The sequence below is a fragment of the Calonectris borealis genome, chromosome 1 (genome assembly GCF_964195595.1).
Source record: "Calonectris borealis chromosome 1, bCalBor7.hap1.2, whole genome shotgun sequence".
Taxonomy (NCBI): domain Eukaryota; kingdom Metazoa; phylum Chordata; class Aves; order Procellariiformes; family Procellariidae; genus Calonectris; species Calonectris borealis.
This window is the reverse complement of record NC_134312.1, coordinates 145406629-145432730: the sequence shown is the minus strand read 5'-3', so window position 1 is coordinate 145432730 and position 26102 is coordinate 145406629. Positions and strand designations below refer to the sequence as shown.

At 35.8% G+C, this 26102-nt stretch overlaps 1 protein-coding gene across 14 annotated transcripts in view; it reads right to left on the bottom strand.

Annotated features, from left to right (window-relative positions):
* HERC2 (HECT and RLD domain containing E3 ubiquitin protein ligase 2) overlaps positions 1 to 26102 on the bottom strand; it is a 117009-nt gene that overhangs the window by 69009 nt on the left and 21898 nt on the right. For 11 of the 14 annotated variants that reach the window (XR_012670577.1, XR_012670579.1, XM_075134842.1 and 8 more), the window contains exons 5-23: positions 17248 to 17467; positions 15461 to 15561; positions 14533 to 14689; positions 13612 to 13722; positions 13110 to 13281; positions 12346 to 12519; positions 11549 to 11737; positions 10702 to 10853; positions 9707 to 9864; positions 9146 to 9259; positions 7492 to 7743; positions 6311 to 6504; positions 5581 to 5781; positions 4709 to 4937; positions 4510 to 4634; positions 3031 to 3209; positions 1889 to 2073; positions 1367 to 1522; positions 905 to 1090 (exon numbers count right to left, since the gene is read on the bottom strand). Coding sequence is in view for 12 of the 14 variants with exons in the window: in XM_075134842.1 (XP_074990943.1) it covers positions 905 to 1090; positions 1367 to 1522; positions 1889 to 2073; positions 3031 to 3209; positions 4510 to 4634; positions 4709 to 4937; positions 5581 to 5781; positions 6311 to 6504; positions 7492 to 7743; positions 9146 to 9259; positions 9707 to 9864; positions 10702 to 10853; positions 11549 to 11737; positions 12346 to 12519; positions 13110 to 13281; positions 13612 to 13722; positions 14533 to 14689; positions 15461 to 15561; positions 17248 to 17467 (3255 nt within the window). In the remaining 2 variants the exon portion in view is untranslated. Of the gene's footprint in view, positions 1 to 904; positions 1091 to 1366; positions 1523 to 1888; positions 2074 to 3030; positions 3210 to 4509; positions 4635 to 4708; positions 4938 to 5580; positions 5782 to 6310; positions 6505 to 7491; positions 7744 to 9145; positions 9260 to 9706; positions 9865 to 10701; positions 10854 to 11548; positions 11738 to 12345; positions 12520 to 13109; positions 13282 to 13611; positions 13723 to 14532; positions 14690 to 15460; positions 15562 to 17247; positions 17468 to 26102 lie in introns of those variants that run through there. The other 3 variants (XM_075134801.1, XM_075134792.1, XM_075134892.1) reach the window with 3 other exon arrangements.

Here is a 26102-nt window from a genome sequence, read left to right as displayed (position 1 = left end):
TGTCAAAGACCTAGCATTGCCCAACTATACAGCTGTTTTCTTTGGAGATGGAGCAGAACAACCAGTATTCTGGCAAATCACTGCTCTAGTCAGTTCTCCCTGCAAATTACTTCAGTTTTACTACATGCTTGCCTGCAAGGCATTGGCTGTATATTTAATTTCAGTCTAAATCCAGATTTTTTTAAATAAAAGAAGGAAGGTTACATACACGTTAGAACTCTTCCAAACTACATATCAGTAAACTACTTCAAACTAAAGGCAATTTCATTCAGGCAAAAAACATCGGAGTATTGTTCACACATATGTGCCTTCATCTCAGTTTGCTCTATTAGACCAATAACTGAATTTTCACATAGTTTTTGCTCTCCCCAATACACTACTGTCTAGTAGTGTAACCTTTAGCTCTCTTGGGTTATGCCAACCATGTTTCGTTTCTCCCTCCACCAGTAAAATGCTCACAGGCAGAATTCCACATTTTCTGCTTCTCTTTTCACCCCAGACACAGCTCATATTATAAAGTGCCCTGGGAAAAGAAAACTTCCTTATTTCAAAGCTTTCACATTAGCCTCCCTTTATGTTACAGGTAGAATTTAGTAACAAAATGCTTAGATGTACTACTCATGTTTTCACTGCAACTTTTCACACTCAAAATGCAAAATGATGTGAACTACTTCTTTAAAAAGTTGCACTTGTACTCTGCTTAATCCTACCTCTATACATAACTTCTGTAAGAATTTATTGACAGAAATAAATACTGCCATATGACTGCCATATGAATTGGTAATAAAAAATTGCACTGTAAAGTAGAATTCCCTTCCTGAGAGTAGTTCATGAACAGTCACCATTTTTATATAGCTACTTTATGAAGATATAAATAAATAGTCCAGATGCTACTAGTACATACCCATTATTCCTGGCCAAGCTAAATCCTCATTGTCATCCCTTTCTTTTCCAGGGGCTAGATGGTTAAATCTGTCTAGATGTTCCAGCAAGCCAGCCAACAGAGGGATAGCACCAGCTTCCTGCATTAATCCAGCATTTTTACTGAGGAGTAGCACTACAGAAACCACCAATTCTGGAAGAAGAATGCCTAAAACACAGAAAACACAGAAGATATTCAGATTTAATTCGAGATGTATGTTTACAGCATCACGGAAGTAAATCACCAAGCAATACATTCTGCCTTCTATTACTGCTTTAGTACAAAGCTCTCGCCTTCCCCATCAAATTTGCCCTTCTTCTCTCCCATCAATCAAAAGATTAAATTGACTCTTTTTTAGTCATTTAGAACTTTCAAGAACATCTACAACATAGCTTTATAATTTCGTGGAAGAGGAAGAAAGGAGGACAGCAAAGAAAAACCTACCTGTTAAATCTCCATCCACGACACGAGATACTTCTGCAAAATGCCTATGACTAGTAGAAGCAATGCTGGTTGCCACAGGGAGTATATCACCAATGTGCGTGCACAGAAGAGCAGTGTATTTCTTCAGTAAAGAGCCAACACCTAAGAGGTCAGGACCTGTATAAAAAGGAGGAAAAGCACAGAAAACTATCGCATAGTCATATTTAAGAAACAGATTTCAAAAGCTGTCAAACTATTCTGAAATGCAGCCACTCAGTATCAGCACTGAATTAAGAAACATCTTTTTAAAACTTTTTAAAAAATGTATTTTCTAGATCCTGTTGCCTTCCAAAGAGAAATTTTCCTTTACTGAAAACAATTTAAAGAAACTACTTTCAAACACTTTTCAGACAGACTCAGCAACTAGGCTGATAAATGAGACAAGAAGATAAATTAAAATAGGAAACTGCTATCCTGTAAAAGAGGTATTACAGAAATGCTTGGGGAAGGTGGGGCTTTTTTTTTTTTTTTACAGTAACTTACTGTATGTATTAGGGACCTGCCCAACACAATCTCCTGGGTAAAGTTTACTAACAAGTAGACGCTGAAAACGGAGCAACAGGTCCAGAGAAGCAGATCTCTCTTTGCTATAATGTTCATGGTCCATGCAGGAAGAAATGCGACGAGCAACATCTTTTAGTTTGGCTATCGTCTGTGAAGCGATGTTCCTAATTGGTATAAAAGTATTGTAAAATACTTAATGGGAGCTGACAGTGAAGGCAGTCCACAGAAACATGGGTTAAGCTTTTGCTAGAATTTCACACAAATATGCAAGAACCTATGCAAAGTTTCTTTGTAGGATGTTCCCTTGTTTGCACCATAGAACCCAAAAGTCAATGGTTTTTGTGGAGTCATTTTGTTTACCAGGCTTTGTAAAATACATCAATTTTGTATTTCTTGTCATCACTCACTATAAAATATAACGTGACAATTTTAACTGAAAGGCTGCAATGAAAGTCGTGACACTGTCTTTCAAAAAAAGTCTCAGTACTGATTAAATTACATGGTTACCATCACAATTAAGTGAAAAAGCACAATAAATTTCTTAGTAATCTCATAATTACTTCCTGCTACATATGCTACATATTAAATACTGCTGTAGCTGACGTAAAGGTTTGTTCTCAGCACCCTATTGGTCATGCATTCACAATTCTTTCTCAGTGTCAAGAATTTAAAATTCAGGTTTCTTCCCCACTTATAGTCCCAACTACAGTCTCATTGAGCCAAAATATTCAGTTCTAAATAAACAAGGCAAAGCATTCAGTTCTAAATAAATCTGTCCTGAATCTCATACTTTGTAAGGACACGCTTTTGAATGTTTGTCCTATATTTATTACACAGACTTTCAGAGTACAGGAAGAATATAAAAATCCATAAAAGCAAGGTAATAAGTCTTTCTAAAATCGGGTAATTAAGTATAGAACTTTGCTCCTTAGCAAACATAAAATAGCAAAACTATAGACAAGCTAGGAGAATGTTCCATATTTTGAATTCTGAGGAGCTAAAATGCTAGCAGGAGACTATTTATTTGCTAACCAAAATTACACATCCTTTAGTTGACTAGTTCACAAAACATCTGAACAGATCTTCTGTACAAAAATAAAAGACAAATTCGAGGCAATTACCTTAGTAATTGCTGAATTAACTGAACTAATGGTAAACTTTGTTTTCCTGCAGATTCATAGATTCCAGTATTAATAAGGTCTTTGTCCAATGGAGTCCTGCTCCTATGGAGCGTTGATGCATTTGCTTCCTGTTCATCAATTTCTTTTTCCTTCTGTGCTTCTTTTTTTGCTTCAATATCCTAAAAAAATAAATCAAGTTCAAGACAACGCGCAAACTGCCACTGTCATTATGAAACATTTTACTAACAAGTATTCATGATAACAAGATCAAGTTGCTTTTACCTATGCCAGAAACGAAACAGTTCCTACCAAACAAATCTGTATTGTATATTCCATAACAACCACATGGGCACACTTTTTTTAAACAATTATAATATAAAAAGAAAGGCGGGGGAAGGTGAGGGTAAAAAAAAGTAGACAAACTCCAATTTCCACCAAAGTTAACAATTGATTTCCTTTCTATGCATGTTTAAAGATGCCAGTAGCTGCTGCACAGTTCACAACTGAAGGCATGTTTACTCTGTATTTATAAAAGTAACAAATCCAGTCCACTGCAGAAGAACCTGGGTTAGATTTGGTACTGAACTATAGACATACAGAACTCTACAGAAACAAATTCACCCAGGTTTTAGACAATGTAAATTAACCTGTGCAGTGCTGTGTGCTGCCACCTAGATCACTTTCAGCATTTATCTGAAGTTGGCTCAGGCATCTCTGACCTATGCTATAATGTAAATGTGCCCTAGGAGACTTGATTAAGAAACGAGAGGTCCTGCATGTCTTTAAATACAACAGAAGATGCTAATGCTAGACTACGCATTAAAGCAAAACTTAATACATGCATTTCCTCTGCATCATAAAACCTCCCCATTTACCAACAGTGGAGAGAAACCAAGAAGAAAATATACTAGGAAGAATTAAACAAATGAAGAGGCAAGGAAAAAGCATATTTTTGTTTTCACAGCCATACATAAATATGGCAATTTAAAGCAGTCTGCAGAGGATGTCCCATCTCTGAGAGGCTAATGGAGAAAACAGTATATACAGAATGTTTCTTTCATCCTTTGTATAACTAGCATCTGTTAAACATTCGAAACAGTCTGAAATGGAACCTATGGAAACGTGGGATGCTGCATCTTGAATTCATAAGTAATAAGGCTGAAATTTCTGCTGGAGAGATATGGGAGACATCAAGGAAGTGAAGAACTCAAGAATCCCACAGAAAGGTACAAAGCACTTAGTAAAATTATGCTCCTATTGCAGAACTTTTTCATAAAGTTTGTTACTGTTGTTAAAATCTCACTCTAGGCAACGAAAAGAAACACTCTACTAAAAAGGAGAATATGATTCATGCTTCCATACAAACACTGGCTCAAGTTTCAGGTCTAAAGAGGATAACATCAACCCACAAACTTCAGAAAACAGTTGATACATCTTCTTATTCTGTTTATACAGAACTGCAAAGCTGCTGAAACATACCTGAATTTCTGCGGTAATAGCAGCATTTAGTGCAGACTCTAAACCTCCATCAGCCATCAAGCTGCCCACCAAGAGGTCAATCATAAATCTACGGCCTGGACTTACATTCATTTCATTTCCTGAAACTAAGAATGGAAGAAGCTATTAATGAACTAGAAATGCAAGCACAAAACAAATAGGTTTAAATCTTAGGACCAACCTGCACTGGGTAAGAGTGCTGAGAGAGCCCTAGCCCGCTCTTCTGCTGTTGGCAGTAACACAGACCATCCACTCTGCAACACTGCTTGAGCGGCCGATTGCACAGTGTTAAGAACACCTGCATTGCTTGCTAATGTTACCACTGTCTGCTTCAGGCTATTGAGCAGTATACTGCCTAAACCTAAGCCAAGGCATTCCGGATCCACCTGATGACTAATGGCAGCATGAAGCTGAAAAAAAGAAAGGAAAAAGAGGCAAACTTGTGAACTTGAAGAAAAAGAAGTCAATCCTGGAGCAACTGAGTAAGTTAACTGACCGAAACATAAACTTTCAACTGTGAATTTGTAAAATTAAAGGGAAATGCTGGCTTGCCTAAACACATACTGAATTTAAACTAATACTCAAAGATTATGAACTATATTTAACTATATCCCCTAAAACTCTGAACTATAACAACCTAGAGAATAACCTCAACTGTTTCTACTTCGCTACAGTATGCTAGGGAAACTAGCACATCTTCAGTGACTGGCAGATACCTTCTAAAGAGGACATTCACTATTAAAAATGCTATTTAAAATTCTTAGAAATGCTCAAAACCTTTGAGTGTATGGGCTTACTGAGCGAGTATACAAGCCTTAATCCATTTAAATTTTATTTTTATAGTTCATTTTTAATGAGATCCAAAAGCTGTCGAGAAGAAAAAAACAACCACTAGCTGCCAATTTTCAAAGAGTAGAAAGTGACATTGTACTTACTTCACTTTTTAAATCAATAAAAATGTTTTAAAGCACATTAAGTCCACTATTTTCATCCAAGCAATTTACTGAAACATTTAGTTCAACGACTGCTCAATGTGTAAGAAATTGAAGGTACCTGAAGTCTTAGAAGGTTTAATGTTGCCACAGCCATACACTCCTTTTCCTGAGGAGGGGGCCAGTCAGAGGAGCCATCCATTCCCTCTGTCACTTGTCTTAGTAAAAGATCTAGCTGCTCAAATGTCATGGGGCAAACATCCACCACAAAAGGCACCCGCAAGCCTATTGACCACTCTGAACACGATGACCACGCAAAACTCTGTAAATGGAAACAGTACACAAAGTTCAACAGTTATTTCCCAAATACAAGATGACACCGATTAGAGAAAGGAGTGTAAAGCTAAAATCTGCCTTCGAACAGTAATAGAAGATGCAGAGATAATAGCAGGACATCTGTTCAAGCGAACCCGCCACTTGCATCCTCGTAAACATATATAAAACCCTACCGATCCCAGAAAAGAACTCTTTTATCACATTTTCCAAAGTGCTGTTTTGCCAGTCCGGATACCTCACTATCTTTGCTGCAGGACAACTCTTCAATTGCTGTACCAGACAAAAACCAAAACAGGTAAATAGCTACTTCTCAGAATATGCAGAGGGAAAGCTAGTCATCCCTTTCTGGCAGAGGAATTGCACAAGATTTGTTTCTTCCAAGCCTTCATTTATTCAGAATAAGAAATAAGAAATGTCATGCAAGCACAGAAAGAGGGACTGGGATTAGTGTACAGAATTAGTCTCAGTGAGAGACAAAGACAAATCGCAATTAACAACTCAAAAATAAAACCTACCTGAGCAGGCCCACAAGCAATTCCAATGATATGCTTCGTGTCTAATCCTGGGAGAGCTGCGGGCTCTGGTTTGGTGATCCGCAAAGTATCAAAATGTTGACACTGGTCATTGCTTCCCCAGCTATGCACTTCGCTATCTTCAGTCAGTGCTAAACAATGGGTAGATCCAGCTGCTACATCTATCACTTTTTTCCCTGATAGGAAAGTCAAATATTGAAAATATAACTTAAAGATTACAATCATTAACAGAAAAATACCAGAGGTAAGGAAAACGGTGCTAGTTACAACCATACTTAACTATGAACACATTATGGATGTCAAGAGTCTCACTTTTGCCTTAGTAGTGGATTGGAAGAGTACAGCAAAAGAAAAACCAAGTAAATATTTAAAGATTCTTAAGAGACAGCTTAAATACAAAAGTTCGCAAGTGTAAAAAAATCTTCTATTTTGTATCCCTAATACAAAATACAAATATTTTGTATCTATTTTGTATTTTGTATTTTCTATTTTGTAATCTATTTTAGATACTTTCTCAGGAAAGGTTTATTAAAAGATGTCCCCATCTATGAAGAGAGACTGTAAAGTTATATTGTAATTATTAGTTCAGAAATTACTTTCAGTTAGATCATTCATCATATATGAACAACAATTTTAGGAAAGACAGTGGTTTATTCCTCATCTTCCCCTACAAAACCTCAGGTTTCTCAAAAATGCAACAATCAATCTTCACTCTGTTACAAACTAGACAAAAGTACTGGCACAAACACAACTTTAATGACATTACTCGTTGCCTGTGATTTTCATTTATTCCATTCACATGCCTTAATCTAAGAATATATGTAATTATGTATATTTATTTGCATGACAATGCAAAAATACATGTTTTAAATAAGCATTTCTGTGAACCTAATAAAAGAAAAGCAGTAAGAATAAAGAGAACACAAGAAGAGCAGCATTTAAAGCAGTCATAACATAGTGGCTCTAAGTCTGCTAGAATTCTAAAGGTATAAATGCAGAAGTGATGGGAAATGTGCACTATTACCTTTTTCAATGCAACCAGCATAGAATATGACAGAGTACATGATACCATCATTCTTAAAGTTGAGATCATTAGTGTCCAGTAAAAGGTTCTTTTTGTACAACAAAAACAACTTTGGAATATTTCCAGCTCTGATAATTACCTTTCAAGCCTTCCAGCAGTTTGGGATATCGAACATGCTCTTCCGTTCCATGCCCAAGTCTCTGATTGTCACCTTTTCCCCAGGTGTAGACCTGGCCATCTTTGGTTAAAGCAACAGAAAACTGACTCCCACAACGTACTTTCACAATGTCCAGATCTTGAAGTTTTTCTATCAGCTTGGGAGTCTTGCAACCATCACTGCCTCCCCTTCCCAGTTTTCCGTAATCTCCATCACCCCAAGACCACACTTGGCCTTTAAATCAAGAGAAAGAAAACAAAAAATACTGCATTGCTTTTTCATGTAATGGAGTTACGTGTTTTGACAAGCAAGCTCTTAAAAATCTGAGATTCTATAACAAGCACAATTTTCAAACTGTAATTTAAGAATGGAAGTCATGAATTAATTTCTAATTGTTTGTGATAATAAAAAGGAAGAAGAAGATTTTGAAGTTTCCATGTTGATAAAACTAAACACAAAAAACATAACACATAACATGCACTGAAAATTCATCAGTCCTTAAAAACATATGAAGTACTGATTAACTGCAAATCAAGCCTGTAGAATGATCTTTAGTTAAAAACTGCCTTCTTTTATTATAAAACATTATTTATAAGAACCCACAAAATCTTTTTCCACATTAACGACCAAATTGTCTGCAAAACCTGTTTTCTTAATTTTCCATTCTTGTCATTCAACCATTTCACAAAATGAAATTAGAAGTGCCATTGTCTATCATGTTCTTTTGAAATACACTACTAAATCTAAGCCCTGATGTAGGAACTTAGAAATAGTCAAGTCATTCTGCATCAAATAAAATTTTAGTTCAAGAATGGTAAACCCATGCATGTCCAAAAAGAAATTCTTGTTTTACACTCTGATGCATTTATGTTCCCTACTTGCATAAGCTAGTCTCTAAGGTACTCTGATTAAGCAACGGAAGCATGCAAGAAGGAGATCAAGGGGAGAGGGGGAGGGGGAGGGCAGGGAGGGAATCTTCCAAAGGCTTCCATTTCCTGGATGACCAAATCTTTCAGCTTTTAAATTCTGCACATCACCATAACCAGCTATATTTTAAAAGAACAACTAGCTTCCAAGAGCTATATTCTTTTTAAGGGATGACTTTGGGGCTTAACCTCACACAGTGGAATTCAGGTTTTGAATCTGTCTCACCCTAAGCACTTCGCTCAGGGATGCTGGGAAGCAGGATTCCAATACAGCCTCTCTTTGGCACTTCCCATGGGTTAACACAAACAACTCTCCTACTCAAAATTCTGGCTTTTGTGACAACACGAGTTATTTGCACTTATATAATAATGCATAAAATTTAGACACGTATGTACATATATATGTAGTATTTTGTGTGTATATGATACATTTACATGGGTATTTTAAATATATGACAGAAATGGAAACATATATTTGCATACTCATAATGAACAGATTGCATATCTATGCATGGAAATATATCTGCATACATTATACGCAAAATGTATAAATGTACATATATATTTCCCTACAAGGAATATCAGCTTCAAATCCTTACAGAATTCAAGCCACTAGAAATAAGCATAACAGCTGCAGTATAAATATCTTCAGAATTAAAGGAAGAAAAGGTAAGTTTACTTAAAGTGTTAAGTTATATTTTGCTACTAACCATTTTCAGTAACTGCAAGAGTCTGAGCATCTCCACTCCCACAGGACACATCAATAACTTTGAGTCCTTTCAGTCCCGTGACCAGCATTGGGATGGTCTGATCTTCACTGGAACCTTCAAAACAAAGTAGTTCTGTGAGAAGCAAAACCAAGAAGGCCTGGTAGGTTCTTTTGTTTGTTTTTTTTTTGTTTGCTTTTGGGTGTTTTGTTGGGTGGGGGTGGGGGGTGTTGGTTTGGTTGTGTTTTCAGATTTGAGCATCATGACTAAGCTCCCATATGGTTTCTTAGGTTTCTAATATGGATTTAACCCAAGAGATAGTCTTTGCTTCACAAGCAAGGGAACAAAGAAGAGTGTAGATTTTTCTTCTCCATCCAACTGCTTATTTTCACAGAACTCATAGAAATTTAGTGATTTTGAGACAATCCCTCCCATAATTATTTCAATTCATGTGAAACCACATATGTTTTTCAAATCAGCTTTAGGTAAGTTGGATAAAATATCATTTGAGACAGGCACTAAACAATTCTTTGACAAACAATTTCAAGATATCAAGTAACATACCGTGACCAAGCCTGCCATAGTTTCCTCGTCCCCATGTATATAGCTCTCCTTCAGCAGTAATGGCTGCACTATAGGTGCTTCCACATGCAATATGAACAACGTGTTTCCCAGCTTGCTTTCCAGATAAAGCAGATATCATCTTCGGTTCCTCCAGAGGGCTATTTAAAGAGAAGGTGACATATTTCACAAAAGTGATCTGATGAGTACATAATAAAACATGTGACATACTTGTTAGAAAACAATTGCTGCAATTCTACCTGCAAACGTTATTACTCGTCTGAAGTATCGAGATATAAGTAGAGCTATAAGCCAAAAATTAAGTTCAGATTGCTCAACAACATACAAACCACTGAAGGAATGTTTGACAACTATGTTTTCTATTTCCAATTAAATTAATGCAGTGTTTTTAAAAAATTTGTCTACTATAAAAAAAGATTATCTTTAATTACTGTATCTAAACAATTACTTTTGTGACACTGCTAATCTTTGTGTAGTAACTCCCTTGCTTTACAGGGAATTCAGCACTGGGGGAAGACACTTAAAACCTCTAAAATATATTGATGTACATCCCCTACAGAACACCCCTGTAGAAGACTGCTCCTACACAAATGCAGGACAGTAATGTTATTGTTTAACACAGGGGAAAAAAGGAATGATATATGCAACATGGCTGCATAGGAAATGATGACCCCACTCTGACATCTGAGTCAATGTTTCTAGAGAAAATGCATTGTGGATTCATAAAACCATGAATAAAAGGCCTAATAACAGTAAAATCACTACTACACCCTCTATCTACAAGTATTTCAGAAAGTAGCAATAATACAGAATAGGGAATATTACAGGCAGAGAAAACATGCAGGGAGAACGCAATTTCTGTTCAATTACAGAGACGAATGTCAAATGCTGAATGTGCTTGTATACACAACTAAATAGTTTTTACTATGAATTCAGAACACTGCAAAATAAATGTTATGATTATTTTTATTACATACACTGTATCCCCATGGCCTAGTCTTCCACCATCTCCACAACCCCAAGAGAAAACTTCACCATTTGCTGACAAAGCAAGATAGTGATGCCCATCTGAATGCGCTGCTATCTTCACAATATTTCTGGAAGCTAGACTCTGAACCAACTGTGGTCCCTGTGAACCAAACAAAAACAATACACTTATAAAAACTGTTTGTATTTTCCATCACTCATCTATACAGAGAATAATTAGGTACAGTTTTCCTAAGGCTTTATTAAAACTGTACACTCAAATTAATGAAGTGAATATATTAAAATAAAACAAACAAAAAAACAAAACCAAAAAAAAGGTCAAATCTACTATTCGAGTCTGACAAAAACAATGCTCTGAGGTTATTTTGTTCCCATCCTTATAAGGTCTTCAGTATATATGAAAATGGTGTTTATCTTAATATTACAGGCAACATTACTGACAAATGTTTCTGTTACAGTATAGCTTTGTTTGAGAAACTACAGAGTTTGGGCACAGTGTTACATCACTGAAGTAAAATCCATTTCATATCTGCCAATTTCTACAGTTCTTACTAAGGCCAGCATACCAATGAAAGCAATTAGCATTGTGTTCATAACCTCTAGCCTGATAGAAGTTACAGAAACCAGATGCATTTAATCAAATCAATGTAAGAGATCAAAACCACTATTTCTGAAAGTTCAAAAACAACAACATAGAAAGTCACAAAAATCAGCATGCCTCCATCTACTCTTCCAAGATACTGTAAATAGTTAGAGGAGCAGACTTATACTATGAAGTAATAAGAGAGAGGACACAGAAGAGAACACATTTTTAAAAACGTGGAAAGAAACTCTCACCAGAGTATCGCTGTTGTATGCTTGTGTATAAACTCGTCCATTCCTAGATAATATTAGAAAACGTTTCTCTGCACAGGCAACCTGCACAACGCCAAGATTAGCAAGTCCTTCACACTGAATTGGACCGCTCACATTAGCATAATATTTCCAACCTATTAAACCCCAAGCAATGACCTCTTGCAGAGATCCCTAGAAAATAAGAAATTCTGTAAGTACTAATTTTGAAATACACAACTTAATAAAATGCATAGAGCAGATTATTTTTTAAACCTTTATACACCAAATATACTCAAATCTTTGACAGTCATTACTGTCGGTAGTCAATAAAACTTACCTATTAGAAGATATCAAAAATAAAGACTTGCATGCATCATATTCAGTTTAGTCTGGTACTGAATAAGCTATAAATATTACAGTAAGTGTTCAAGTTGGGAAGTTTAACATTTACTTTTTTCTTTCTTTTTTTTTTTTAATATGTCAGACAGATCTGCAACATTTATAAAGTCTGGTCTTGAGCATTCACTCTGACAAACACAGGGAACAGCTCAAAATACGGCAGAATTAGCCATAGCGTTGTGATAAGAAAGAATGGTTCACAAACCATAGAACTGTACTCCAAGGCTGACTGAAAGAGCACTGATGTAAGAAAAGATACCCAAGTAAGACAAATTTAGGCAACTCAAGGTCACCTTGTGAAAATCAAAAGGAAGTCTTAGGAGTCGTTTTCGTTCCAAACCGAAAATCAGTTACGCTTTTAGGAAAAATATCTTACTAAATTCGACATTGCAAACAGTTACCTTATGAGATGTAGGAGAGCTACACTGTGGAGGCATACATGGGGTGGCTAGACGATCTAAATGGGCCATGATCACTACAGCTGTTTGTCTCAGATCAATCGCCAGCTCATTGTCCTGTGGTAAAGTCAGATACCTTAGAAAACTTTCATTTGGACTCAGAGGGTAAGTCAGGAGCTAGCAAAGAAAAAAGAGCAGTCAGAAGAATATTCAAGGTATTTCTATGCCACTATACATACAGATACACAATATATTTTAGACATGCTGAGTATCTGCACAAGTTTAAGAGAAACTGAATTAACTGCACATTCTTCTTCTTACAGTAGAGGAAAATTCCAAACACACACTTTGAGAAAATATAGTTGGATTGTGAATATAATAGAAAGTTACAAGCATAATAAGACTGATTTACTATGTTTTATCAACCTCAATAATATTCATTAAGAGTCATAGTTCAATTAACTTCAAACACAACTAAATAAAAACAATCCAAATATGCAGAAAACTGGCCACACCTCTAAGTTAATTATCACAAAAGCATTAACTCTGAAACACAATGCTTACCTCTAACCATACTATGACATTCCTCCTCCTACCTCAAGAAACTCAAATGTACGCATGAAAACCAAACAACAGTGTTGTATATACATCTTACATGGAAAACGTTACTGCCAATTTTGTTTGGGTAATTTTATAATTATTTTAGCCAGCCAAATAAAATTTGATACCAACATAATGCCCCTGTTGAATAATCCAAGGGTAAGTACCTGTATCTCTTCCTCAGTATTGGGCACATCTTTATTACATATTATACTCTGAAATCTTTGTAGCAAAGGTAGAAGAGGTGCACTTGTTCCCTGTGCAGATCGTTCATTATCTGTTTCCCTCGTTCCATTATCCCAAAGTTGAAGCAACAACATAACTGCAGACAACATTTGGCTGAAAGAGGAAGTTTACATCTTCTATTAATAAGCATTCCTAAAAACATTATTTTAGGTTATCCATACAATTCACTTTCTGCATTTTGAAGTTTAGCAGTATCAGATGTCACAGCTTTCCATTTTAAACAGATTATCAAAATATCAAAAATGGATTTTGCAATCTAGCCAACATAAGATCTTGATCACCACTGCATTACAGAAAAGGTTCACATGCTTTGAACTACAATTATTACATTAAACCCAAACCCATGAAAACTGAAGACAGACACTGCTCAGGCCACTCCAACAGACAGTGATGATTAAAAATCAGAGTGCTTATGCTTCTCACCTTAGTGTACCCCTCTGCACTGCCAGTTCTAGCAATATGGCAAGTGCCAAGTGCTGGTCTTGTAATGGAATGTTTCCTGGCCCTTTGGTACTGGGAGCTCCATGCACATCTCTATTTGAAAGTCAAACAGTATACATTAACTAAGAAGTAATTGGTAACAATACATATTTACTTATCAAAAGCATCTACAACACACCAAGAACCACTAAACTTGCAGAAAAATATAAAATTGGTGATGAAAGCAGCTGAGAAGGAAAGCTGACACATTCCACACAAGATCAATTTTTAGAGCGGAAGCTTGGCTTTAAAATTGCCCCAAGCTTCGCTATCTACCCTATAGCTCTATTAAATACTCTAAGAACATGAGAAACATTTTTCACAGGTGAAATTCAAATATTCGTTATGATATTCAGTATAAGGGTGTAGTTCCAGTATTCAAAAGACAATTAATTTCTGGTAACTACTGTAAAAGGTATTTAAGCCTCCTTAAATAACAGGGAAAAGTAGGGGAGTGCTCCAAGTCCAATATGAGTGTATTTTCCCTCATATGCACAGAAGTCTGCATTATTTTATTATATTAGAAAGGCACAATTAAGTGTACGCATATATTGTATTACCAAAGCACTCTTCATGTGGATACAGTTTACATTAGTGAAACACTATTTTTCAGGTAAATACGTGCAGTGATTCAGAATACTCAAATTCAGATTTTTCTTACATAGCTAAATGAATTAAATCATATTTAAAGAGCATCATTTCAACAGTTCATGTATTTTTTGCTTGCTTGTATAACAACATTAAAGAAGGAAAGCAATCTTTTAAATTTTCCATAAACTATTATGTTTATACCATCAGCTGCTAAGAGATGCAGGTTTGCCATTTAACAGCTACTTCAGCAATGCTCAAGAAAAAGAAACTTACCCAGTCACAACAGACCTTAGGAATTTAGTAGCTCTTTCTACCACTTCTAGCCATACAGAAGATACAGTCCCTTCATCAAAAAGGGACGCCTCTGGTAGAGCTCGTAGTGCATCAAGTGATTCCTGTAACAATTCACTGCAAAGGTCTGCATCTTCACCTAAGGAACACAGTAATACTAGTTACACTCCCATCTTTAGAGAAGTTATACAAATTTTTGTATACAATGTTTTGTGGATTTTTTTTTAACCTCAAGCTTACAAGTTGCTTAATAAGTACAAAGTTCTCAATTTTCACACGAACTTTTTGACTGCAAGACTTCTGAAGAACTATCTGCTTCACAAAAAATACATTCAGACAACTCTCAAATCAGCTTGTCCCACTATGCATCCACGGAGGAAATCAGAAGAACTAGGGCTGGCTGGACTAAGAGCGAGCCAAACAGCTGCCGTCTGAACAAACGGCACAGACTGAGGTAGGTTAAGGTGGCACAGATGACACTTCTGCCAACCTCTGCAATTTGACAATCGCTGACAAGTACACAAACTAAACACAAGTTTCACAGTACTGCTCCAAACTCCTTTTCCAAGCTGCTGCTATCATATAGTAATATAGTGGATGGACCCTGCCTGAAGAATAAATCTAACTTTTCTGAAAGCTGGCATTAAAAATATGTTCTCTTCATGAAATCCCAGTTTGCCTTCCTAAGCATAAAAGCATCCCAGCACAACACAGCATTGGTACTGGCTTGGATGGCTTCGATCAGCAACAGTATTGTTGGGCATAATACCACAAAGATAAGACACAATTATACAAATCTAACATTTATAAATATATAGTTCTATGCAAATATTTAATACACACACATGCTTTAATAAATTATCTGTCTTCTAATGGAAAATATATGCAATATGCTACAGAGTAGACTTACCTGACCTCCAGGCTCTACGAAGGAACGCAAATGCAAATGAAAGTGCTGCTCGGGATCCGACTCGTGCGAGTCCTTCTACACCTTTGCCTACAGGTCTTGGGCTAAATAAAATTATATATGCATTGTCTCCATGTAATTTATATAATAACATATATATATATTAGTAATTATTTGTATAATTTGTATATTGGGCAATTTTATAATTTAGCTATATGCATGCATATATAATTACACATTTTTTGTTTGTAAAGAATTATAATTGTCTGTTGAGAATGAAGGTGATCAACATCAAAATGTCAACAACCAAAATTCAACTTCAGCTGCTTCAAAGAACAACCAATTCAATCCCCAACATCAAAAAGCTTCACAGAGGAAAAATAAACTAGACTGGCATGATTGACTGCCATCAGAAAGGTGCCCAGAGTTACTCAGAGTGAAATTATGATGGTGTATTCAAAATACACAAACGTAAGATACTTGATGCACTCATTATTTACTCAGGAAGTTTATACTTCTAGTTAATTTGGACTGCATAAACTATGCTTATAGGATATTAATGAATCTTCAATTACTGATAATTAATTCCATCATTTTTGTCATTTCTTATCTTTCCATTCAAGTGTCAATGTTACGAATCTCTCTTTGCAGCTTCTGTATTGGTGTGTGTAAGGAAAAGAGATAGCTTGAACTTTTATTAATACTCCCTGGACTCGCACACATTTCTCTTAACTTTTCTTTTTATGCAAACAATCACGTTAATTTAAGTAAGCTTTCCTTTGTACTTAATGACAGGAGATTCCCTACTGCTTTCTCTCAGAAAGACACCAACAATTCTGTTTTCTTTTTAATCTCCCGTCAAAAGAAAGTGAACTGCTTCAGAGAGAAAAAATTTAAACTGGCATTTTTAGCAGTCTGATAACTTAAATATACCAGTGCTCTTTTTAATCATTGGTATAAAATGATTTTTTATCATTTTTAAAAAAAAAAAAAAATCAGAGAACAGACTATTCAGAGAAAGATGATACTGTCAGAACTCCAATCCCATAATAACTAGTCATGATATCCACTTAGTGTCTCCTTTCATTTTTGAAACTAGAGACAATTTAACATAAAAATTTCCCTGGTTGAATTGCTTGTTCTGTCAGACAGCAACCTTGTTCAGCTACTGAACCTTGTTCAGCTTCTTTAATGCCTCATCTGATAGATTTTTCTATTTTTAGGTCAATAAGCTATCTAGACATGGAAAGCAATCAGACGATTTCTTATTCAGTTAGTTCTCTGGAAACAGTTTCATATAAAATGTACAATTACAGCATTTCTCACCCAAGCTAAGGAAAACTATGTTCAACTTTTATGTATTTGTATTTTTGAATTTGTTATGTGTCTTAACTGAGCAAACATTGTCAAAAAATATATTAATGTTATTAGAACTATGTAACCTCCATCAGCATCATTTCTGAAATAGGCCTCTTCATAATTTCTAGCTGAGCAGAACAAAGAGAATACCTCAATAAAAGTATACTTACAGCTCAAAGAATAATATCTACAGCAATGTATTACAATAAAAACCCACCGGTATGAACAGTGACACTATAAGCAAGCATCAGCCAAGGAGGAAAACTGCGTGGCAGATAAGACAATGTAAAACCGTCTTAAGAAATAAGAAGTGTTTCTTTACTGCTTATGTTTCACGAGGAGGAAGAAATCACCTTAGGCTCTCACACACAGGTTGATAACCTTTCTATGACTCTCCTAATGTATTAACCTGTTCATGCATGTGTCATTACCTTTTCTTATCCAGAGCAGGCAGAGGAATACTACTGCTTTTCCACTTAACTTTGACATTCTCCTGAAGAACTGTTCTGTTCAATGCAATGAAATATCGTTCCAGGATAACTAGCCTCTGCTTTAGCCTCATAGCTGAAAGAGCTGTTGTAGCAGTTTGTGTGGCCAGAGTTTGCTGTTCCTTTACTAGTACATGAAGGCACTCCTTCAATTCATTCACATCTGAGAATCAGAAAAAGATATCATTTTACGGATGCTCATCTTGATTTTTCTTGATACTGTATATAATAAAGACAAATTGAAAACTGTGAACTGACCAGAAGTCTGAACCTCAAAACCCAGTGAAACTCCCGGTTTCCATATTCATTGTGCACATTTCTAATCCACAGGATTAGATAATCACAATCATACTTAACAGATGTTTAGACAAAGGTTATCATCAAAACTGGTTTTGTGTGAACCCATCTGAAACTTCATATTTCATGTCTGAAATGAAAACATCATAGGAAATACTTATGTGATTCAAAAAAAAAGTTAAGACAGCAAATTCTTATCATCATCAGACCTCAGAGTCAGACTTCTCTTAAGTGCAAGCAACAACCTTGCAAGTCCCCACAAGGGTATGCTTTCATCTTGCACTGATACACGTTATCTTAAGTTTCTCAGAAGTTATAAAACTACTCTCAGAAGCTCTAGGATCACTGCCAAGAGCTGCTAAGCTTCTGAAACAAATAATGTCAGAAATTTAAGATGCTTGCAAGTACTATTAGCAAATAAACTATCTGACTTATGTACCAACACTAGAGAATTAATTCTTCACTAACCAGAAAAAGCAGTCAACAGCCCAAAGTCCTAGTAAACTAGGTAACAGATGGTAACAAGTGAGTGTCAACAAAAAAAAAACAAACAAACAAACCTACAACACTTTAAAAAAAAAATTTGGAAATTGTGTTTTTACATTCTCTGTAGCTTTAATTCCCAGGACAAACATCAACAAAATGTGTTCTTAGAAGGGTTTTCTGTTCCTTTATTAACAGTCTGATCACTGGGCCACCCCACTCTGCTTTGCCCTGAATTACTGTACTTGTCCCTAAGCCAACCACATTCGTTGCCTAGCTGCTACACAGAAGTACCTTTGTTTTAACTGACACCTGACTAAGGGGTATGAAAAAAGCGTATGTCTGCATATGTGCAACAGTGTTTGTGAGAAGATGGACACAACCTTAAAAAAACCCAAACAAACAAAACAAAACCAAACACAAAACCAACAGATTTTTTGGAACAGCTGCCTCCAAGCTATAGAAATTTATACACACTTATGGTAGTCTCTAGAATTTAAAATTGTATCTAATGAGGCAAAACATTTTTTTGCAACTGTAACTGTATAAAGTATTTCAAAGTTCCGTCTCCACTCTACAACACATCTTTGCATACCCAGCAGAGAATTCAAGTGGCCTTCTCTGCCACCGGATCACATTGCACAGTCACTTATGGTTTGTTGTCAGCCATCACCCCAGCCTGTTTTCAACATTGCTACTCACATTTCACTATTTTATAATGTTAAGATTCTTTCCCCTGAGGCAATTTACATCTTTCCACCTGACTATGAGGAACAACTTATTTTTTCAACAAGTAAGCATAGATTAAAAAGTGTTCCTTGCAGTCTAGACCTTAAAAAAAATTAGACAAAAGCAACAGCAGCTATTACACACATTCGTACCTTGACTCAAACAACAAGAAATATGACAAAAAAGCCACACTGTCCTTAATATTAGCCCTACAAAATTCCCCAAAGAACTCTATAGCACAGTCAAATATCAACAAGTTACATACATACAGCTACTTCAGATCACAATGTAAAGTAACACATAAATAAAACCCATGCCCACCAGATGCCCAGATGCCCACCAAAGGCATGTTTGATCTGATTGGTTTGGCTTTTATAATGTCCCTTAACATTACGGCCATATAGAAGTTTACATGGAAGGTTTAATGGATTACTGTATCACTACCCAGTCTGATGCTCCCGTATATCTCCAGGTTGATCCAACTAAAATTTTGCTTCATTAAATACCACAATTTTGAGGAAAAAAATCTCAGTTATGAAGTGTTAGCATTACTCAGAACACCGAAGTAAAAACTTCTACAAAATATAAACGACGTATTCTGAGGCTGCTGCTGTTATCTTAGGTGTGCCTTAATCTTTATTTTGTAAGCAAAACCACAAAAAACCATCTTGCACCACATGGCTTCTAAACTTCAGAGTATCATAACAGAACATGGTCAATACTGACATGCCAGTTTCATGATCCCTCTAAACGAATCATCAGAAGAGATAAAAATCAGGTTTTTTTTCTTCCCTTCCTGAACACTAAAGCCCTATCAACCTCTAAATACTACCAGGATACAACAATGAAGTAAGAAATGACCATACTCTCCGCTTCACAGAGGGGCTTTTCTTAACATTGTTCTTTTTGGCAACTGATTTCATTCTCCAGATTCATTCCCCACATTATGGTCTCATATATTTATAGGAAAAGTAAAGAAATAGTCAATGAAGAAAAAACAAGGCACTTTAATTAACAGTTATGTTTGGGGAAGAGAGAGTTTGGTGCTACAAAAATCAAGCAGTAGGTGCCACTCAGCAGAGTCTATAAAGTAATACAGCTACAGCATTCATCATTCCTTCCTGGCTGGCAAGTTATCTAAACATGGACACCCTCTACAATTATTTCTGAGAGTTGAAGAATTAGATGCAAAAGCCCTTCATTTCAAAATAACACGCTTATCAAACATATGTGGAAAGAAACACAGGACAGGCAGAGACCATCTACAATCCTCCAGCAATTACTTTACGAGGAAGTTTCCGTAAAAGTCTACAATTGCATACCTTTCAAAGCACTTTCAATCAACCACAGTACTGCTGTTATCAGCATCCCAGCCACTCTGATGCAATAGGTGACACAAACTACTGTATGAACTCTGAATGCATAGAAAACAGAATCTTACGGAAGCATATACAATGTATGCACATCAAGCAGTACCAGTTTTAAAGCTGGCCGTTGCATACACACACGATATTGTGTCTGTGCAGAAAAAAAAAAGTTTCATATCAGCACCTACGAAATTAATTCCTAATGGTTCAGCAATACGTACTGAGAGTAACCTGTAAGATACTCAACGTCCTACTCAATGATCTGATAGGACTACTGGTTCATTTGACAAAAAAATTAACATTACTGTAGGTTTTAAATACCTCAAAGGTTCAATTCTGTTTTAATACAAAAACAGTCCATAGTTCTATAGACTATGCAATGTTTCACAAAAAAACTCACAGTAGCACTTTCTAAAGTAAAGGATTTTAAAGGCAAGTTATTTTGCTTTCCTGTCAATGAAGTCAACATCAACAAATAAAGTCAAATTAATACAATAAAAAAAGCTAGAAAAGGAATCAACTAAAATTGTCTTCACTTTTTATGAAGAGAAAGGGCTGGAAAGAATTCAATTTTCAAGTGATTATCCCTAAAAATCACGAAGTCTTTACATTCAGAAACTAGTAATATCAAGAACTGGTCAGTTATAATATACTATTTTCCAATACTTAAACATTGCATGCAAAAATATTTTTTCTAATGGAAAATATGATTTAGCCTCACCAAGATTCAAACCATATAAAAATAACCCGCATGAAGCATAGACTTAAGTTTACTGAATTTAGTTGTAACAAAATTCTTTTCTTTCCCCCTTCTCACCTTGTCTTTACAATTCAAGTGGCTACAATTTTAGGAAGGCTTTCTACCACAATTAAATAACTCCACTCTTAAAATATTTTATACGTACTTCTTCAGTATTTCAAGAATGCAAACGAAAGTTCAGCTGCAAAGTGTGGTAAAGGCTGGAACAGGTTATATTAATCCTGTAACTCAGACATCTCAAAATTGAACGAAGAACTGCCTTGTTTTATTAAAAGTAACACTATTTTTAAGTAAGATATATCTATACACTTCCTCACTTTAAATCTTCTCTTATTCCATAAGTAAATTCATCTTTACAAAAATTCAGTTCACCTTTAGAAAGATTTAAATATATCTGGAAATCAACCCAATGAAATTGATTTCAATAAACCTTCAAGTCTGAACAACGCTTATTACCCATGAACTAAATAGACTAATGAGAGAATAGTTTATTAATAGTAACGATTCAAATTTCATCTGAGAAGGTTACAGGGAACTCTAAACAAAACTGTTCATATGCCACTACGCCAGCCCTTGATGCTAACCATGCCTTGCAATGCTTTGCTTTGTTAGTTATTTTACGAAGGGTGGAGACACATTATTTACCTAATCCGTAGCTACAATGTAAGAGTTGAAGTCATACCATACAAGTTTAAATTCTCAAACTACCATTAGCAGAATACTTGTTAACTGACAACTACAGTCAGATATGTTTCTGGCTGCAGTAGAGATAGGTAAGGGTTTTACCATCTTCTGTTAAAATTTATCACATCCCTCCCTCCCCTCAGCAACTAACATAACTACACGTCTTCACTTCTTAATTCCTCCTACCAGAAGTTCTCTGCATTAGAAGGAAAAATACCAGTAGTGTTTCACCCAGATCATTTGACAGAAGCAGAGTTAAGAAGTGACGCATTATTTAGGTATGCCAGCAAAACTGGGGAGGCAAAACAAGCAGCTGAAGACAGTAGCTTCTTAAACTCTATCAGCCACAGCCAGAACACTAACTTGACATGAGTCTAAGACAGGCAACCTGTCCAAAGGCATGTTTGCTCCTGTTCTAGCAGCTCACAAAAGAAGTTTAACATACTAAATGGTTTCTTAACGCTTATCTCATTAGATCTTGTAGGGAACACCACAGGCTTCAAACTGGTAAATTAAGAACCTTAAAAATGCCAATATCAAACCGAAAAGTTTCAAGGACTTGGGCTGAGTTACAAGCTTTAGTAAAGGCAAATATACATGTTGCGGTGTGGAGAGATTTCAGACCTAAAAACTCAAAACACATTTCAAACAAAATTTGGCAAGAATCTACTGTTATAATGAGCACACATTCGTGTCAGCAGCAGAACTAATATGGTCTAACTTCCTAGAGGTTTTTATATTTTGTCTCCTCTTTCCCCTTCCACTACATGGTATTTCCACTGGACAAAGAACAGATAAGAGGATGCAGCTGGCTTGGCTTAACGGGCATCTAATGACCCTGCAAGCCATTGCCACAGAATGAGTGGATTCAAAAGTTAGAGGGAAAGACAAAGATGCAGTCACATACACATAATTTGCTTCAGAAACAAAGCTAAATATGCTCCCAAAAATTTTTTATACCAACAAACTATATAATTCCTGAAGGGTGTTTAGCTTTTAGCTTCCGTCTGCTCCCCTATTCAAAAGATGACCATCAGCAGACCCCACCTCATTAGTATTCAGCAGGAGAAATAATGAATAGTTGCATGCACATTCAGAATGCATCTCATTATGTGGCTGGGTGCTTAATTTTCAAAGTTTTAGATTGTGAGCAAAACTTGTTTAAATTGATGCTCAAATACTCACACACAGAACAAAATAGCAAGAACTGAGCTTCGTCTGTGTGTGTAGAAATGTACACACACACCCCTCCCTTAAGAGCATGAATAGCAACCAAACAGATAGTTGGAGCTGGACAACAGCTTTCAAGTTGGGGGGGGGAGAGGGAGCAGGGATTGAGGTTAGTTAAAATCTGTTCCAAGTGTTAAGAAAGTGAAAGAAAAAACAGATGAAGGAGTTCAGAGAAGAGAAATATAAAACAGAGGAGGTCAAATTTCATCCTTTGACTGAACCATTCTTTTATCAGCACTTCTAAATCTAGACTTAAAAGTATTGATCAAGAAATATTATTAAAGTAGAAAACGTCACTATAAAGGAGGTTAAAACCAGTTTTTTCAATGCCATGACAATTACTTTTGTACACAGTGTAAATTTAGATTTAATCGAGTAACTAATAGTCCTTACAGGATGAAAGTTCTGAATGTCTCCTTCTCTCTCACAAAGCAAACACAGAAAGATTCGACAGCTGTTGGTAGTGACATGTATCTCAACAATATCTCACCAAATGCACATGGGTAATTTTAACCTGTCCCCTTAGGTATTGCCTCTAAAGCATTTCTTAGTGCAATCAGCTATACTAACAATATTGGAAAAACAAGATGCGGCACTCCCACTCATACATGAGGAAACCCCAGAAGTGCTACATCATGACACTGATTTACCAGCATAATAGATTAATTCACTGCTAATATAAACCAGATCTGACCACACAAGAAAACCATATTCAACTGTACATTGCTTATTCATTTCAGGATGTTGCATTAAGATTATTTCCTCATTTACTTTTTTGTTCTAAGGGGAAACAGAAAAGTAGCATTCCTACTGAAACTTCCCAGTAGAAAGCGGCACTTTCTAGTCAGACAGCAATTAAGGTGAATTTAAACGAACTCTGTAAGTATGCAATATTTAGTATCTTAAACATACAAAATGAGATCAGATTACAGTGAATTTGAATCATCATCTATTTAACAGTTTCTAAAGTTAAGTTTTTACGCACATAGCTGTTGCACCATTTGAGCTGTTTCTATTTTTTTTTTTCAAGAAATAAAAATTATCTGACCTCAAGTGGTATTAAATAAATACTCAACTATACCCACAGTCAAAGTGAGCTGGCTCTACAATTTCAAGCTTTGAGAAAGATTTAGCCAGTGCTTTTTCCCTAAGATCAAAAAAAAAAAAAAACCCAACAACAACAAAAAACCAAAACACAACAACAAAAAAAGAAACAGGATTCATCTTAAGGGAAAACTGCACTTTTGGATGGAAGTCGAAAATACTCAAATCTCTCAGATTTTATATCTACAAAGACATGGTGTATTGAAGACATTTCTGAACACCCAATAGTGATATACATTAAGCGTTAAGAACCCTTAACCACTGATAGAGACGCATATGGAATGCATCAAGGAATATGAATAAATAGCCGGTATATACTTAGGAGTGACAACAACAGAAAGTCCCACAGAAACCTGTGTAAATTCCTCTGCTGTTCCATACATGCATAAATTGTGTGGGAATGGAGACAAATATTTAGGTCATTAAGTCTGTTGGTACTACATAGTAAAGATGACAGCCTACTGCAAAAATATGCAGGCAATTAAGTAAATGAGCAATAAAATGGTAGATGTACACTGATGAGCAAGGGAAACAAAATCCCAGTTTTCCCTGTTAAAGGGGCTCCAAACAACCTTCCACTAGGAATGAGATCTTGGTACTACAGCAGGGTAAATCCAAGAAGAAATTGGTCCACTGTACAACAGCAGCTGGAAAAAACGGGTATCAAGACAGACAGAATGAAAACCAGAGATCATTATGCGACTTCATGAAATCCATGAGGTACCCACAGCTGAAGTCCCAACCCACCTTCCCTGGCATAAAAATATAGAAGAAAAAAAAAACAGAGGGAAGAACTAAGTGTTTAGAATGGCTTCTGTACGCAAAGAAGTTGCATGAAATAAGATCTTCAGTGAGCGAAAGATACAACTGGGGGGTGATTATGACAGAATTCTTAAAACACAAAAAACCCACCCCACCAGTGTTGGGAATGACAAGTACGGAACAACCACTCACTGTCTCTTCCAGTATAAGAACAACAGGGCATTAGGTGAAACCAACAAATGCCAAAATCAAGCCAAGGACTGAGAAAAGATAATATTCATGCAATAAACAGTTGAATTACAAAGCTCCTTGCTACATATAGCTGTGGATGCTAAAAGCTCAGAATGTTCAAAAGGGACTAGACAAATTAATGGAAAAAAATCAACATCAAAAATATTAAAGCCTATTAAGTTATGCCATGGACACATATGTTCCAGCAAAATAAAAGGGTGATGGGCAATCCAAACACACATTCACATTCCCCCATACCACCACCTCTGGCTCAAAGTCTATAGGCTACAGATAATGTATCGTAAACATGGGACCTAATTATTCACTTGGCTACTGCTATTTATGCTGTTACTTTTGACAGGCAAATGTTCAAAGGTTCATTTTATTTTTATGAAGGATGACAGAAGAAAAGCTTAAAACAGTTTTCCTCATTTTATGAAACACTTATACAAAGTATCAAAATTGAAGTGATTCTCTGTATTTTTTTCACAATTAATTACCAAGCCACAAAAACTAGGATGGCTCAAAAGGCAGCTGTTAGCTATAATTCTGACAAATACAAAACAACAAGTTACCTACAATCATGAACAAAAGCCACCTGTAACACTTCTATAAATAAACTGCAAGTGTGTTTGTAGTATTGTTTAAGGATTTGTATGTCACAGCTACATGGCGCAAACTTCAAGCACAAATGGTAGCAGAGACCAAGGAATACAAATTTATTAGATAAAGTCTTCATAAGTTATTTCTAGAATAAGTATCTATATGTGCGCCAATAAACCATACTATATGCACATACTATAAGCACTAAAAGTAAATACAAGAGAGTAAGTTATTTCTTTCTGAAAACTCCAAACACACATACATCCCTTTTTTACTAAACAACTGTTTTTCCAATTTTTAAGAAATAATTGGAGGGTGAGCTTAAAAGCCAGGTCCCAAACACCTTGGTCAGTTCAGAAAAATTTGGTAGGATACTTGGCATTTAGGTTACCATTTTGTAAAATAGTTTTATTTTACTCTTCAGCAACAAACACTAAATAAAAATATAAAACAAAAATAATGTGACCTTCAGCTTACATCACTTCAACACATTCAATTCTCACTCTGCCCTTCCACTGTAGTGGCAATTCTTTTCATTTCTCCTACAC